Genomic DNA, 17923 nt, shown 5'->3' with positions numbered 1-17923 from the left:
TGACACCTGAAGTTAGATCCTACCTGAGAGGACATGAAGAGCAAACACTTCTGCTTCTGTTCCTGTGGTTGTTTTGTGTGTAATCAGAGCACACACACACACACACACACACACACACACACACACACCTGTGGATGCGGCCCCTCCTCCCTCTGTAAGGTGAGACACTGAAACTCAGATCTTTGTTATTTACCTGCGCAGCCGCCCGTCCTCTCTCCAGCCCAGATGAGATAACCTCTTGTTGCAGGTGGTTTGCAGCTCGGTGGATCCAGCCCTGCCGCCCCGGCGGCCCATGGAGGGGGAGATGACCCGGGCCCGGGCGTGTCCTGACAACAGTGCCGGGTAATTACTGACTGACTGGTGCTTTTCCATGAGAGCATCTTTGTGGCGAGTCGTTACAAGTTACTCCTGACTTCACCCTTCCTTCTTTAGTGTAAATACCTGCCGCTTCCTCGATGGTGACCTTTTTATCTTTACTGGGAAAGTTGCTGCTAAAAACCTCCCAGCTTTGTTGTTCCTTGAAAAATGTCTCATTTTTATAAATACCCCGTAAAATATTGTTATTTGTTACTTTTGTAAGTTCTGAGCTATTTCAGTGATCGTTGTGTGTTGATGGAAGGAGACGAGGAGAGAGACGAACCAGGTGACACGTCCTCATGTCGAACGCATGCACATACACACACACACATATATATATATATATATATATATATATATATATATATATATATATATATATATATATATATATATACATATATATACATATATATATATATACATATATATATATATATATATATATATATATATATATATATATATATATATATATATATATACACATGTATATATATATATATATATATACACATATATATATATATATATATATATATATATATATATATATATATATATATATATATATATATATATATATATATATACATATATATACATATATATATATATACATATATATATATATATATATATATATATATATATATATATATATATATGTATATATATATATATGTATATATATGTATATATATATATATATATATATATATATATATATATATATATATACTAGGGCTGTGCGATTAATCGATTTTAAATCTAAATCGGATTTATTAATCAAAATCGATGTTAAAAAAATGAAATCAGAAAATCGCTTTTTTTGCAGCTGGATTACAGACAGAGCTTGTCTAGTTTGGTCAAGAAAATTGTAAATGTTGTCACTTTACTAAACTCAAGGAGGATTTACAGTATCTTTCAGTTGCACTTCATTCCCAATAGGGAAATTTGTTTGCTATTTTTCTTTAAAAATACAGAAACAATTTTTTCCATTGTCTTTTGTAGTTTTACCAAAAAAATCGAAATCGAAATCGAAAATCGAAAATCGGGTTTTCAGAGAAAAAAATCGGGATTTTATTTTTTTCCAAAATCGCCCAGCCCTAATATATACACACACATATATCTATATATATATATATATATATATAACACACACACACACAAAACTCAGTCTCTCCGAGGCCCAATATGTTGGAAATAAAAACATACAGGAGTTTAAATCTATTTTCTGATCTTGACCGAGACTATTTGCTGCTTAACCCACAGAAAAGTAACTTAATACGCAACTGTTCATGCAGCCGTGGCATTTGATCGCCCCGCCGCAGAAACCTGACCCGTCCGGAGAGAGAGGGAGTGAGGTACCAGAACTCATGGGTCGTGTTCTGTCCCGGCAGGATCGACCCGTACGGCTTCCAGAGGAGCCAGGACTTCGAGCCGTACAAAGAGATGATGCACGAGTACGTGTCGGTCCTGGAGAGACGGTCTGAGAGGTGGTCCAAGCTGCTGCAGGACAGGCCCGGCGTGGAGAAGAACCTCACAGGTACCACTAACACAAACCTCAAAGGTACCACTAACACAAACATAAGTGTGGTTCTGGTGCTCCGACACAAACCCAGCGATGTGTCTCGACAGTTTAGTTTAGTTTAAAGGGGACCTATTATGGCATCTAATGTCTATTTTGAAAAGGCCTTGAATGTCTTAAAAACAAGATTTTGATTCGTTTTTGCTAAATAAATTAGAAATTCCAAGTATCTCGGGATCTTGTTCACGAGTGAGGGAACGATGGAGCGAGAGATTGACAGACGGATCGGTGCAGCGTCCGCAGTTATGCGGTCGATGTACTGGACCGTCGTGGTAAAGAGGGAGCTGAGTCGAAAGGCGAAGCTCTCGATTTAACGGTCAATCTACGCCCCTACCCTCACCTATGGTCATGAACTTTGGGTAGTGACCGAAAGGACAAGATCGCGGATACAAGCGGCCGAGATGAGTTTCCTCCGCAGGGTGGCTGGACGCTCCCTTAGAGATAGGGTGAGGAGTTCGGTCACCCGGGAGGAGCTCAGAGTCGAGCCGCTGCTCCTTCACATTGAGAGGAGTCAGCTGAGGTGGCTTGGGCATCTGTACCGGATCCTCCTGGACGCCTCCCTAGGGAGGTGTTCCAGGCATGTCCCTCCTCCCTAGGGAGGTGTTCCAGACATGTCCCACCGGGAGGAGACCCCGGGGAAGACCCAGGACATGCTGGAGAGACTATGTCTCTCGGCTGGCCTGGGAACGCCTCGGACTCCCCCCGGAAGAGCTGGAGGAAGAGCTGGAGGAAGAGCTGGAGGAAGTGCTGGAGGAAGAGCTGGAGGAAGAGCTGGAGGAAGTGTCTGGGGTGAAGGAAGTCTAGGCATCCCTGCTGAGGCTGCTGCCCCCGCGACCCGGAAATGGATAAAGCGGCGGACGATGGATGGATGGATGGATGGATGGATGGATGGATGGATGGATGGAAATTAGAAATTCAGCCTCTAAACCATGTCTTTATCATCCCATTCTCTAACCTTGTTATCTATGCAGGATTCTGAGTGGGCGGGGCTATGATAATGAGGCTCTGTGCTGATTGGCTGCCTGAATGACGCGATACACCGCTACGAAAAAATGGTGGAAGCTCCGGCCGGCGGAGTTATTTACACCGTGTCATAACTGCATGCGATGCGAGCGAGCGTCAGCGACAAAATCAATTCCATTGCTTTATTTTCTATTGGACTGTCCTAACTGGCCGCAGCGACGCATGTTACAACCAAAAACGTAACAACGGCCAATAACGTAATAACTGCCAATAATGTAATAATTTTGGCCATTTCAAATGTAATAAAGCCAATAGTGTAAAAATGTGCCAATAATGTAATAAAACTTTTGAGTCAATAACGTAATAACTTTTTGCCGATAATGTAATAAGGCATTACATTATTGGCTGGTTATTACGTTATTGGCCTGGTATTAAAAAAAAACTTTCAAAATGTAATAACTGGTGCCGATAATGTATAAACACATAAAAATGACAGCAGCTCTTGGAAATAAAGGCTTTTGTTAAGTTTTTGTGCAGTTTGCTAATCAAAAATAGGTAGCCTATAGTGGACTATAGTACACTGCAGTTCAGATTTTGGGATTGGAAATAAATAATAATGCAAGTCCAGGAAAATATATGGTGAATTCATTTGACACCTCAACACCCTCAACGAGACACTAATTTTATGGTATATGCATGATGGTACACATGAAAAATTGCCTGTTTAGACAAGAACGTCTAACTGCCCAATAACTGCAAAAAAAACCTTTATTTCCAAGAGCTGCTGTCATATTTATGTGTTATTACATTATCGGCACCAGTTATTACATTTTGAAATTGGCTTAAAAGTTATTGGCTCAAAAGTTTTATTACATTATTGGCACATTATTACACTATTGGCTTTATTACATTTGAAAAGGCCAAAATTATTACGTTATTGGCAGTTATTACGTTATTGGCCGTTATTACATTTTTGGTTGTAACAGACGCAGCGCGCCGTTTTGAGCTGAACATTTGTCGGACGTCCTGCTTCTATTTTCTTCCTGTCGCTCGCGTTGAAAGCCAGTTGAAAGCGCTGTAGGAAACAGTCATGGATGAGGAACGGCTGATCCAGTTAGTTGAAATGAGAAGTTATCTCTATGATTCCTCTTCATTTCACTACAAAAACCTCAATAAAGTGGCAGCTGCTGGAGGGAGATGGACAGAGAGCGTCCGATGTCACGCAGTACGAAGCGATAGTCGGACGCTCGCATGCAGTTAGGACACAGTGTTTAGTTTTGGGCGTGGTTTGCAATTTGGTTACGTAACGAAAATCAGCAGAATCTGAACGGCTCGTAGAAGCCACATCCGACTGAACGGCTCATCCGGGCGGCTGAACAGACCCTGCAGAATTTGGTTGCTTTCCTCCTTCTCTGAGTTGGCAGGCTGAGGGGAGACCACTTTATATATGTTAAAGCAAGAGAAAACGTGTTTTTCATAATAGGTCCCCTTTAAGTTTATTTCAGTCATATATAGCTTTCAAGGCAACAAGGAAGAGACTAATTTTACAATTTGACTGAAAAAGGCTCAGGCAGAAGCAGAGCTTATTAATGCCCACCTACTACACAACTTAAAACTACACAATACATGGTGTCAAGTGTGAAGAAAAAAACCAAACATATAATATATACGTATACTGTACACTTGCATACAAACATGTACACACATAGATGCATATACCGTACACACACATACATATCTCTTTTCCCCTTTTTTCAATTACAGCCATAACTCCCATTGCTTAAGTTTGAGATCAACACTATTCCACAGCTGGACCCCTTTAAAAGAAATACATCTTCTTTTAACTTCTTTTATCGCTTTTGGTAACAAAAATCTTCATCCATCTATTAACTCATATTTACTCTTAGATGCTATGAAAATCTTCTGCACACTGTCTGGTAGTGTTTTATTTTTCGCTTTAAACATGATTTGCATTGTTCTATAATAAACCAAGTCCCTAAACTTCAGAATATGAGGATTTAAAAATAATGGATTAGTATGATCATAATATCCCGCTTTATTTATTATGCGTATAGCTCGTTTTTGTAGTAAAGTTAAATAAGGAAGTATCAGCGAACAGTAAATTAAGTATAAACTTTTACGATTTAGCATGTCTTTGGTTTTGTACATGATTGCTATTGATTTTGAGATTTCCCCTTTTACATATTCAACATGTTTTTTCCAGTTAAGTTTATGATCGATCACAACCCAGAGGAATTTGGTCTCCCAAACCCTTCCAATTTCAGTATTAAAGATTTTTAATTTATTACTTCCAGGTTGGTTTCCAAATACCATAAATGTAGTTTTCTTTATATTAAGAGATAATTTAACATCAAACCAAGTTTTGAGCACTCCAAGCTCTTGTTCAACAGTGTGCAAAAGATCTTCTAAATTTCTCCCGGAGGAGTACAAATTTGTGTCATCGGCAAATATAATACATTTGACTTATCAGAAACATAACAAATATCATTAATAAAGAGAATAAACAATTTGGGCCAATGATGGAGCCCTGAGGCAATCAACAGGTGACCGGTTTACATTTTTTTTAATTTATTTATTTAAATTTGGGGAAATGCCTGTAAAACATATATTCAGTCAATTTTCATTTTGCAAAAAAGAGCCATAAGAATAATCAGTAGAAAACGATATAGAGATCCAACAAATCCATTATTCCTTCAGTTACAATTGTTGAAATTTCATGAATTAGTAGACTATAGTATTCTGCAAATCATGTTTAAAGCTCATAAAAAAACTTTACCAATCAACATTCAGAAAAGATTTGAAAAAGGAGAAAGCAAGTATAACTTAAAAAACCAAGATTCAGGACTAAATTGATAGAACGTTGTGTTTCTGTGAATGGAATCAGTTTATGGAACAATCTGAATAAAGAAAACAAAGAATCCAAATCAAACATTACATTCAAAAGAACAATTAAAGCCTGTATGTTAAGGGAATATAATGAAAAATGATAGTTAAGTTTGATTGACATACCCATAGCCGGCGGTAATTTTATTTTAGTTTTTTATTTACTTCGTTTTTTAAATTTTTAATTTACGTTATTTGTAAATTTATTTCTTGGGAAAAAGGCGCAGATTAGATAAGATTCTTCTTCTTTTTGCTCCCTTTCATTCACAATTTAGGAACGTTTGTGTTTGTATTGAATAGTTTGTTGTTTTATTTTTGAATGAAATAAAGAATGAATGAAAATGAAATGAAATGAAATTCAGACCTTGTTTGGTTTATTTGAACATATTGCTGTCATAGTGAAGCGGTTTGTGCGTAAAGGCGTTCCCAACGAGCACCGGGCCCGGATCTGGATGGCAGCCAGCGGCGCCCAGGAGCAACTGGACCTGAACCCGGGTCATTACCGGGCCCTGCTGGCGACGGAGCCCGACGCCAGGCTGCGGGAAACCATCCACACAGGTCCAACAGCGCCTCACTTTTTTTTTTAGTTTAGTTTAGTTTATTTTGGTTATGACATCACAAAAAAAGAATAAAAATAAGACAAACTATAAAATCAAAATAGCTTTTACAAAATTAAAAATAAAATAAAAAATTACAAGGAAACGAATACACAAGAAAACATTACAAAAAAGTTTCCAATATACAAATAACATCTAGACCAGGGGCCTGTACTACGAAGCGGGATTTGGGGTTAGCGAGGTAACTTCAGGTTTAACCCTGGGTTTTCAGGACTACGACGGTGGTTCACTTCTCACCGGGGTACATCGCCATGGTAACTTATGCTGAACAGCTAACCTGCTCCGGAGCAGGTTATGTTCGAGATACAGATCGCCGGGTATAAAAGCACCGCCCACTGACCAATCAGCTCTCTTGGAAAATGAATCCAGTGGAGCTCGGTGCGCGGATCGTGAGAGGATCCCTCCGAAGAGAACGCGTATTCAGGGACCGCCAAAACCCCTTTGCTTTCCCTGATGAGTACCTGTATGAACGATCCCAAAAAAAAGGAAAAAAAGAGGTGGAGGAGAAAATAAAAAATAAATCAATCAATGAATAAGTAAAACAAATCATCACCCAAAATCCGATGTACAGTCAATCCAAAACTAATACCAATTAAATAAATAAATCAAGAAGAAATGAAAAAGAAGATGCATTTGTAAGGGGATAGCAAAAAAGGGATTTCCAATTTCGTCCCTCGAACATTCTGAGAAGTCACTTTGAAATACTAAATACCCCCCTCCTGAAAAAATAAAAAATTAAATAAAATAAATAAAAAAACCCAATTCCTTCATACAGCATCAGCACAAGTTATCGGTCAACAACAATAGTTATAGAACCAATATATACAGGACTGTCTCAGAAAATTAGAATATTGTGATTTTCTGTAATGCAAACACAAAACAAAAAAATGTCATACATTCTGGATTCATTACAAATCAACTGAAATATTGCAAGCCTTTTATTATTTTAATATTGCTGATCATGGTTTACAGTTTAAGATTAAGATTCCCAGAATAATATGCCAGCTGTCTTTCCTGCATTTTGCAGCTGCAACTGTGTTGCTTTTTGCCTGTATTATATGCCTATACTCATCATATTTCCGTAAAATTATTGTTTGCTCTTCGCTACTGAAATAAGCGGCTCTGACAGCGGACTTCTCCATGCTTGCGATTGGTCATGCGCTGAAAACACCGCCCCTTTTATGTGCACGCGCTCATATCCAGATTGGAGAAACCTGGGTTGATATACCGAGTTGATAACCGCCGTCGTGTGACCGCTTAGCGTGATTGCAATTGTCCGGGTTAGTGAATCTGGATAAGGAAAATATATCCTGGGTATGTTGAACTTGCTTCGTAGTACAGGCCCCAGGTGTCGGCAACCCACTGCTCTAGAGCCGCCCTAGTGGCTCCCTGGAGCTTTTTCAAAAATGTTTGACCTTTTTTTTTCCTTTTTTTCTTCTTTTTTTCCTTTTTTTCTATTCTTTTTTCTTTTTTTTCTTCCTTTTTTTTCTTTTTTTTCTTTTTTCTTTTATTTTTTCTTCTTTTTTTCTTCCTTTTTAATCTCGACATTTCGACTTTTTTCTCAACTTTTCAACTTTTTTCTCGTCATTTAGACTTTTTTCTCTAAATTATGACTATTTCCTCAACATTTCAACTTTTTTCTCGTCATTTTGACTTTTTTCTTGACATTTTGACTTTTTTCTCGACATTTCGACTTTTTTCTCAACATTTCAACTTTTTTCTCTACATTTCGCCTTTTGCCATTTGCCTTCATAAGGCTTATACAAGACCTTTCATTTTTTGTGGCTCCAGACATATTCCATAGACCGAAAAAGGTGTAGGCTGAAGCAAAGCTTATTCATTGCCTACCCTCAAAAGGATTATTTAAAGTAATGAAATAAAAGCAAGAAGTAAGAGATAAGACTGCCAGTAAAACAAATTGCCTCCATGGGGATAACAAAGATTCCTCGAGAAATAAGAAAGAAAAAAAAAGGTGCAGTCTACATGTTTCCTTCATCCTTGAATAATCAAATCAAATCACCAATTAAATAAATACCCAAATCAACATAGTAAGCATCACCACTCATTACTTTGGTATAGAGAAATCATCCTTCTTTTCAATGTTTTTTTAAATAACATTAAGGTTCTACATGATTTCAAATCCCTCTCCAATTTATTCCATACATCCATCGCTGCCACTGTAGCATCTCAGGCTGCGTCCGAAATTGCATACTTCCACCCTAATGAGTTGCTAAAATAGTATGTGAGATTTTTAAGTGCGTCCGAAACATTAGTACGTACACAATAGTATGCACTATCCATACTCATTCTGGAGAAATTTATCACTGTGGATTGATGGACACTAGCTAAGCAGAAACTTCCCACAAGGCAATGCAGCGGTGTTTGGTTGCTAAGTGATACGCAGATACATATATGTCATAAGTATAATATTAAGTATAATAATATTATTATATAATATTAATATTATAATATTCGTATATAATAATATTATATAATGTCATCTTGTTTGGGCCAGGATAAACGGGAAAGAGCGGTGTTGCTACTGCTGCTGTGACAGGAGTTGTTACCATGGTAACAACTCCTGTCACAGCAGCAGGAAGTGCCGTTTGGCTCTGAGTAGTACCGAATTAATGCAGACTACTGATATTTACCATATTTTCCGCACTATAAGGCGCACCGCATTATAAGGCGCTACAGTAGAGGCTGGGGTTATGTTATGCATCCATTAGACTAAGGGTCTAGTATTAAATTGAAGTGTATTTTATTTGTGTTAGTTCTTTAATATTTTAGTTCTAAATTGGAAGATTATTGTGATCTTGACATATTAGAATAAATATATTTTATTGTTTTTCGTCGCTCAAAATAAATGTCATAAAAGCTGGTATCCAAAACGCCATCCAGTCATCGCGACTTTCAACCCCAGCAAGGCCAAGTATGGAGCAATGTAAGAAAAGAAAAATATCTGAAGAAAATCGAACATTGATCCATATATAAGGCGCACCGGATTATAAAGCGCATGGTCAGCTTTTGAAAAAATTGAAGGCTTTTAGGTGCGCCTCATAGTGCGGAAGATACGGTACTCAAAAGTGTGCCGAACTTAAGTATACTTTTTAGTATATACTGTTTAGTATGGCATTTCGGACGCACCAATTGTTTGGTGTTGTTTCTGATTTTTGATTTCCTGTATCTGCTCTCCCCTCTGAGGTTGGAATGGCTTTGTCTTAAATTAAACATGTTTTGGATTCAGTCTGGCAGCGTGTTATTGTTGATTTTGAACATAATCTGTGCAGTCCACCAGTTCATTGAATTTGAGCTCATTCACCTCTCAATCTTCAACCTCAGCAACAGAACTTTTATCGTTTCTGGGCAGACCTGCATCGGACCTTCCCCGACAACATCTTCTTCCAGACCCGAGCGGAACCGGGCCTGCAGGAGGCGCTGTTCAGGGTTCTGCTGGCCTACGGGCTCCACAACAAGGCGGTGGGGTACTGTCAGGTGAGGAAACGGGCCGGCTGCAGAACCTGCATGAAGGGGAGCTGCACTCTGGACCGGAACCACATGACCTCACTAGTGGTACGGGTCTGGTTCTGAACCGGCAGGGAAAGGTGCTCCCACGGGGGTTCCGGTCCAGAGTGTCCAGGTTACAGGGTTCTGCTAGGACCAACAGGGTTCTTCTAGGACAGGGATCGGCAGTACTGGAGTTGAGGGGGGATGAGGGGGGGGGGGGGTGGCATCCCCCCTGAAATAAAAACGGTCCAAATCATCCCCCCAGTAAAATTGCCATCCCCCCTTTCCATCCCTTATGTCATTTCATCAATGAATGTGGTTTTACTGCTATTTCAACATTTAGAGTCATCACCAGAAAAATAACACCAGAAAAATAACTTATTTGACAATTTTCACCTGTTTCAAGTCAATTTCCACTTGAAATAATTAGGAAAATCTGCCAGTGGGACAAGATTTATCTTCTCATTACAAGCAAATAAATCTTGTTCCACTGGCAGATTTTTCTACTTATTTCAAGTGAAAATCTACTTGAAACAGGTGAAAATTGTTTTTTTTTTCCAGTGATGATTCTTGTTTTAAGTGTAATGAGATTTTTTTTTTTTACTAAAATGAGACATTTTAACTAGAAATAAGACAAATATTCTTGTTAAGATTTTGAGTTTTTGCAGTGATCCATTTTACTTATCCTGTGAAGGACAGAGTCATATTGATAAGTTCAGAAAACTGTTTTTTATTGTTGTGTTTTGATGTATTTGATGTAAGCCCAGTGGATATTTAAAGCTTACAGAAGGCTGCATTTAACTGCTGCTATGTCATTCCTGCAGTATTTCTGCAGGTGTTTTGGTCAGTGCTATTATTTGGAATATATTATATTATTTCTAATCAGCACAAATTATCTGTCCCCATATGATAAAATCCACCATCCCCCCTGATTTTTTTTTACAACTCGAGTACTGGGGATCGGAAACCCGCGGCTCTAGAGCTTTAGCGACGCCCTAGTGGCTCCTGGAGCTTTTTAAAAAATGTTTGAAAATGGAAATCGATGGGGGAGGGAAATATATTTTTAATTTTAATATGGTTTCTGTAGGAAAACATGACACAAACATTCTTAACGTTTTCCAATGCTGTAAAAATGTGTACAATAAATATTACATTGCAACATTTCTGTTAACGAAGATTTGTACGGAAGAGTATCAGGGCCATGCAGGAGAAAAAATATTTGAGAGGGGAAAAAAAATTTTATTGTGCACTTCGAGAAAAAAGTCGAAATGTTGAGATTAATGTTGAAATACGATTTCAAGAATAAAGTCAAAATTTCGTGAATAAAGTCGAAATTTTCGACTTTTTTCTCGACATTTGGAATTTTTTTTCTCGACATTTAGACATTTTTCTTGACATTTAGACTTTTTTCTCGAAATTGTACTTCAACATTAATCTCGACATTTCGACTTTTTTCTCGAAGTGCATAATGAAAAAAAAAATCTTCCTCCTCTAAAATATTATCTTTCTTTTTGTTTTCATTTCATTATGCACTTTTATTGCACAAAAAGTCGAAATATCGAGAAAAAAGTCGAAATGTCAAGATTAATGTTGAAATACAATTTCAAGAATAAAGTCGAAACTTTGCCTTTTTTCTCAACATTTCAACTTTTTTCTCAACATTTCAACTTTTTCTCAACATTTTTACTTTTTTCTTGACATTTCGACTTTTCTCTCGACATTTCGACTTTTTTCTCGAAATTGTACTTCAACATTAATCTCGACATTTTTCTCAACATTTCAACTTTTTTCTTGAAGTGCATAATGAAAAAAAAATCTTGCTCCTCTAAAATATTATTTTAATTTTTCTCCTGCCTGGCCCTAATACTCTCCCGTAGATTCGGGTAACAAAAAGAGTCATGTGGAAAGACATTTTCATGCTACATTTGCAGCCGAGGACCCAGTTATAACTAATATAGAGACATGCAGCATCTGTTGTCTTCATTCTAAGGCTTATACAAGACTTTTCATTTTTTGCGGCTCCAGACATATTTGTTTTTTTGTGTTTTTGGTCCAATATGGCTCTTTGACATTTTGGGTTGCCGACCCCTGTTCTAGGACCACCAGGGTTCTGATAGGACCAGCAGGGTTCCGGCACCGGTCCTGGTACCGGTAACCGGACCCGGTGCTGCTCGTTTACATCTTCGCCCTTTTCTCTCTGAGGAGCTGGTGCCGGCTCTTCATGAAGGAAATAATCCTGCCTCCTTTAACCTCCTCGACCTTTTGACAGAGGTGGGTAGAGTAGCCAAAAATTGTACTCAAGTAAAAGTACTGTTACTTCAGAATAATATGACTCAAGTAGAAGTAAAAAGTAGTCATCCAAATAATTACTTGAGTAAAAGTAAAAAAGTACTTGGTGAAAAAACTACTCAAGTACTGAGTAACTGTTGAGTAACGTCTCATTTTTTTTTAACACAACCATTCAAATAGACAAAAGTACAAAATAATCATCTTCAGGCAAATTAAATCAATAAAATAATAAAATAAATTAAAATTAATAAAAAATAAAAAATAGCTTAAATTAAAATAATCTTAAAGTAAATTCAAGTACTTTAATAAATAATAAAATAACAGAATAAAAAAATTAATTAGGCAGAAGTAGCACAAAATTTCAAGCCTTTGTACTTTTCTTTTTTAACCAGGCAGAACTAGAACAAGCCCATGAACTCATAGAAACTCTGTGTGTGTTTGAGTCTGTGTAAATGTGACAAAACATGCAAAAACAAACATTTTTCCCAAAGAATCACCCAGTGATGTCATGAGATTGACGCGTACGCGGATAAAAGGGATAAAAGAAAAGTAACAGCTCAACGTAGCCTAATGTAGCGGAGTAAGAGGAACAGTTTCTCCTTCACAAATCTACTCAAGTAAAAGTAAAAAGTATAGTGATTCAAAACTACTCCCAAAAGTACAAAATTTCCCAAAACTTACTCAAGTAAATGTAACGAAGTAAATGTAACTCGTTACTACCCACCTCTGCCTTTTGACCTTTGAAGGCGATGAGTTTCTATTTAATCACTGACAGGTATGTTTTGGTTATTCCAGCTCGCTTCACGTCTGGTCGTCCCGCATCTTTAGTCTGTTGTCAAAATACTGAAAAATTCAGCTGCTGAAACAGAAACTGAACGTCTCAACTTCAGTCTCAGGTTGATTTGTTCGCCTCAAATCCGTTTTAGTGTCTTACGTCGTTAACATAGCCCTCTTAGGCTTGTAACGAGTCATAATAGGTTTACATTTATAGTTTGAAGTGAGTTTTCTTGAATTGTGCTCTATTTTCATGTGCACTGTAAAAACAGCCAACCTAAAAATAAACCTAATATTTCTCAATCTAGTCAAAAATGCCTTATTTAAAGGGGACCTATTATGAAAAACAAGTTTTCTCTTGCTTTAACATATATGTTACCTATATATATGTATATCTACCTATATATGTACCTTACCCACCTTGCCCCGTGTGAATGTGTATGAATGTTGGTGGTGGTCGGAGGGGCCGTTTGGCGCGATATGGCAGCCACGCTTCTGTCAGTCTGCCCCAGGGCAGCTGTGGCTACAAAACGTAGCTTACCACCACCAGAGAGAATGTGTATGAGTGAATAATGAATAATTCTGCGCCCGTCGTTACGTAACGACGGGCGCGATTTACATCGATTGGCCTCCGATGCGTGAAACTACGCCCACAACTAACTCCGCCGGCCGGAGCTTCCGCCATTTTTTCATAGCGGTGTATCGCGTCATTCAGGCAGCCAATCAGCACAGAGCCTCATTATCATAGCCCCGCCCACTCAGAATCCCGCATAGATAATGAGGTTAGAGAATGGGAAGATAAAGACATGGTTTAGAGGCTGAATTTCTATTTATTTAGCAAAAACAATCAAAAGCTTGTTTTTAAGACATTCAAGGCCTGTTTAAAATAGGTATTAGTTGCCATAATAGGTCCCCTTTAAAGTTTCAAGTGAGTTTTCTTTAATTGTGCTCTATTTTCATGTGCACTGCAAAAACGGCCAACCTAGAAATAATCCTAATATTTTTAAATCTAGTAAAAATTTTAATATCTTTGCCAACAAAATAATTTTCCTGAAACAGGGTGTTTTTACTTTCTTAGAAACAAGTTTTTGCACTGTGTATTTTTTTTGTGTGTAGAGGCACATTGTACATTGATAAACATTTTAAAATGTAAATACACCCAATTGTAGCCAAAAGGCTAATTTCCATTGGAAAGGACCTGCAAGACTCAAGAAAAAGATACAAGCAACATTACACGACGCACAATATCAACAACAATTAAAAATCACACAACACGGCATTTGTTAATACAATTAACAATGATCACAGATTTTGGTTTTCAGGGGATGAATTTCATTGCGGGTTACCTCATCATCATCACCAAAGACGAGGAGCAGTCGTTCTGGCTCCTGGACGCGCTGCTGGGCAGGATCCTCCCAGGTACCGGGGACTGACGGGACGAGAACACGCACAGATCAGCACCTGAAATACATTAAAGACGGAAAACACACACTAACGTCACTGAAATATTTACAGAAGTCAAAATGAATGATGGTTCTGTGGAGGGTTTTGGGTCTTTGTTCTGTTGGAGGACTTTTAGCGCTCAATGTACAGAAATCTGAATGAGCCAAAGGGATATTATCAATAAGATCTTATAAAACCAGTGTGAGAGACTGATAACATTATTAAAAACCATTTATTTCACGTTGTTTCTTGTTGACGTTGTTGAAATAGAATTTCAAGAATAAAGTCTCATCATTTCAACTTTATTCACGAAATTTCGACTTTTTTCTCAAAATTGTACTTTAACATTAATCTCGACATTTCGACTTTTTTCTCGACATTTCGACTTTTTTCTCAACATTTCGACTTTTTTCTCAACATTTCGACTTTTTTCTCAACATTTTGACTTTTTTCTCGAAGTGCATAATGAAAAAAAATCTTCCTCCTCCAAAATTGTTTTTAAATTTTTCCTACCTGGCCCTAATACCGTATTTTCCGCACTATAAGGCGCACCTAAAAGCCTTAGATTTTTTCAAAAGCTGACCATGCGCCTTATAATCCGATGCGCCTTATATATGGATCAATATTGAGCGTTTATTTTGAGCGACGAAAAACAATAAAATATATTTATTTTAATATTTCAAGATCACTATAATCTTCCAATTTAGAACTAAAATATTAAAGAACTAACACAAATAAAATACACTTCAATTAAATACTTTTTTTTTTGTAATTTATTTTCCCAAGCGGCTCCGGAGCCGCGGGTTGCCGACCCTTGGTCTAATGGATGCATAACGTAACCCCAGCCTCTACTGTAGCGCCTTATAATGCGGTGTGCCTTATGGAAAAAGTTTTAAAATACGTCATTCATTGAAGGTGCTCCCCTGCTGGTCCGTTGTCATCCCGGTTCTCTGCTCTTCACCTTCACTGTTCTCTGTCTCCCTGATCTTTCCTTGCTCAGCTCCGCTGGATTATTTCCATGTTATTCTTTTTTAGACTATACATTTTTAACAGTTTTTCTTTTTAAATCAAGCTAATATTAGTTCAATTGAATATAATATTACATAGAGTTTGATTAGATATCCAAGATGTTAATCCGAACATGTGATTCTGTAGACTACTACAGCCCCGCCATGCTGGGGCTGAAGGCCGACCAGGACGTGCTCGGGGAGCTGGTGAAGGCCAAGGCCCCGGCCGTGGGCCAGCTCATGGCCCAGTACCCCGGCATATGGACCCTGGTGGCGTCACGCTGGTTCATCTGTCTCTACATCGACATCCTCCCCATCGAGGTGAGGAAAACGCTGGGATTCCATGTCAGAAACGAGAACGTGGAGCTCACAGGTTTCCGTCTTCCTCCCCTGCACCTACAGACGGTTCTGCGGGTCTGGGATTGTCTTTTCTACGAGGGATCCAAGGTCCTGTTCCGGGTGGCTCTGACCCTCGTCCTGCACCACCAGGCGGAGATCCTGCGATGCCGCTCCCTACCCGACGTGTGCGAGTGCTTCAGGCAGATCAGCTCGGGGGCCTTCACCCTGGACTGCCACACCTTCATGCAGGTGAGATCCATGAGCCGTCGCTGGAAGAGTCTGGTCCAACTCAAATACTTGTTCCTGGTCACCTGTTTCAAATGCTATCAGTCCACTGAGTAGGAATTTATCATGTGTAATCAGCAGAGGTGGGTAGTAACGAGTTATATTTACTCCGTTACATTTACTTGAGTAAGTTTTAGGAAATGTTGTACTTTTAGGAGTAGTTTTGAATCACTATACTTTTTACTTTTACTTGAGTAGATTTGTGCAGAAGAAACTGTTACTCTTACTCCGCTACATTAGGCTACGTTGAGCTGTTACTTTTCTTTTATCCCTTTTATCCACGTACGTGTCAATCTCATGACATCACTGAGTGATTCTTTGGGAAAAATGTTTGTTTTTGCATGTTTTGTCACATTTACACAGACTCAAACACACACAGAGTTTCTATCAGTTCATGTTTGTTCTAGTTCTGCCTGGTTAAAAAAGAAAAGTACAAAGGCTTGAAATTTTGTGCTACTTGTGCTTAATTTATTTTTCTATTCTGTTATTATTGTATTTATTTTATTATTTATTAAAGTACTTGAATTTACTTTAAGATTATTTTAATTTAAGCTATTTTTTGTTAATTTTAATTTATTTTATTATTTTATTGATTTAATTTGCCTGAAGATGATTATTTTGTACTTTTGTCTGTTTGAATGGTTGTGTTAAAAAAATAAATCAGACGTTACTCAACAGTTACTCAGTACTTGAGTAGTTTTTTCACCAAGTACTTTTTTACTTTTACTCAAGTAATTATTTGGATGACTACTTTTTACTTCTACTTGAGTCATATTATTCTGAAGTAACAGTACTTTTACTTGAGTACAATCTTTGGCTACTCTACCCAGCTCTGGTAATCAGAGCCTTGAATGGTGTGAGTAGATGGGATACTGTCTTCCCGGTAGATATTTGTCATTATTCTTTGGGTTGATAATGGCTTTCCCAGCTACTGCTATTGAAAATGAAACTTAGGCTCAGTAGATGTTTTGTCACCGGTTAGAATTTCTTCCTTCAGGTGTGTTTATTTCTCTTTCAGCGGATCTTTACGGAACCCGGCAGTCTGTCGATGGCGACTATCGATAAACTGAGAGACAAATGCAGACGACAAATCCTGGAGGAGGAATCGAGATGACCCACAAAGTTCAACGTCCACTTCAACCCCAGAAATAGAAAATAAATAAAATCTGTCCCGCCTGTTTTTTTGTTTTGTCTTTTTGATATTAAAACCATTTGGGAAGAGGGGAACAAATAAAATTGTACAAAGAAAGATTTTAGTTCTGTTGTCCTGATTTACAGAATTTAAGCTTATGTTTCAAATTTTGTTAAAAATCAAATAGTCCCTTTTATCCATTTGTTGGTGAAAAAAATGTCTACCACATAAGCTGAATATGAAATGTCAATTATGTTGTTTTATTTTATGTGATTCTGTAAGAGAATAAAGACCAATTGCTAATGACGTTTGCCCGTCTCCTGCTTTTCTAAATTATAACTTATTTTATGTTTTCGCTTCTCCTTTTTATGTTAAATTCAAATGCCTGATAGAATGTATCTTTTTTCTTTTTAATCATACATCCCCAAATGCTGTGTATCTTGAACTTTTGTACCATACTTAATTTTCATTCGTATTATCATCCTCTTTGAGAGTTTGTATTTTCAATTATTCAATGAAAAAAAAAAAATATTGCTAATGATGTGTCAATAGCTCATTTATTGAATTACGTCTGGTTTTATTGTGAAAGTAAATATTGCTTGTCGGATGTGAAAATGTGATATTTCTCTTTTATGGTATAAAACAATTTATCTTAGTTTATAGTCCAGTAATAACAGATTGTTTTTAAAGGCATCTCAAACTATAGCTGCACATT

General features: G+C 37.6%; 1 protein-coding gene across 2 annotated transcripts; it reads left to right on the top strand.

The window, feature by feature from the left end:
- Nucleotides 1-570: 570 nt before the first annotated feature.
- On the top strand, nt 571-17280 carry LOC133446546 (growth hormone-regulated TBC protein 1-A-like). 2 transcript variants are annotated; one of them, XM_061724591.1, is made up of 8 exons: nt 571-643; nt 1761-1906; nt 6215-6373; nt 9803-9927; nt 14325-14421; nt 15601-15773; nt 15855-16040; nt 17095-17280. In XM_061724591.1, exons 2-8 carry the CDS (start codon nt 1813-1815, stop codon nt 17188-17190), a joined length of 930 nt encoding a protein of 309 aa, XP_061580575.1. In that variant the 5' UTR covers nt 571-643; nt 1761-1812; the 3' UTR covers nt 17191-17280. The 2 variants fall into 2 exon arrangements, with proteins under 2 accessions (XP_061580575.1, XP_061580576.1); XM_061724592.1 differs by lacking the exon at nt 6215-6373.
- Nucleotides 17281-17923: the final 643 nt, after the last annotated feature.

The sequence above is a fragment of the Cololabis saira genome, chromosome 6 (genome assembly GCF_033807715.1).
Source record: "Cololabis saira isolate AMF1-May2022 chromosome 6, fColSai1.1, whole genome shotgun sequence".
In the NCBI taxonomy this organism is placed as follows: Eukaryota; Metazoa; Chordata; class Actinopteri; order Beloniformes; family Belonidae; genus Cololabis; species Cololabis saira.
The sequence above is the reverse complement of the archived record's forward strand: the minus strand, read 5'-3'. Positions and strand labels throughout refer to the sequence as shown.

Coding starts and splice junctions, on each gene's coding strand:
- LOC133446546 (XM_061724591.1), top strand. CDS start 1,813: ATGATGCACGAGTACGTGTCGGTCCTGGAGAGACGGTCTGAGAGGTGG. Junction 9,928..14,324: donor AGGCGGTGGGGTACTGTCAG/GTGAGGAAACGG, acceptor TTTGGTTTTCAG/GGGATGAATTTCATTGCGGG. Junction 16,041..17,094: donor ACTGCCACACCTTCATGCAG/GTGAGATCCATG, acceptor TTTCTCTTTCAG/CGGATCTTTACGGAACCCGG.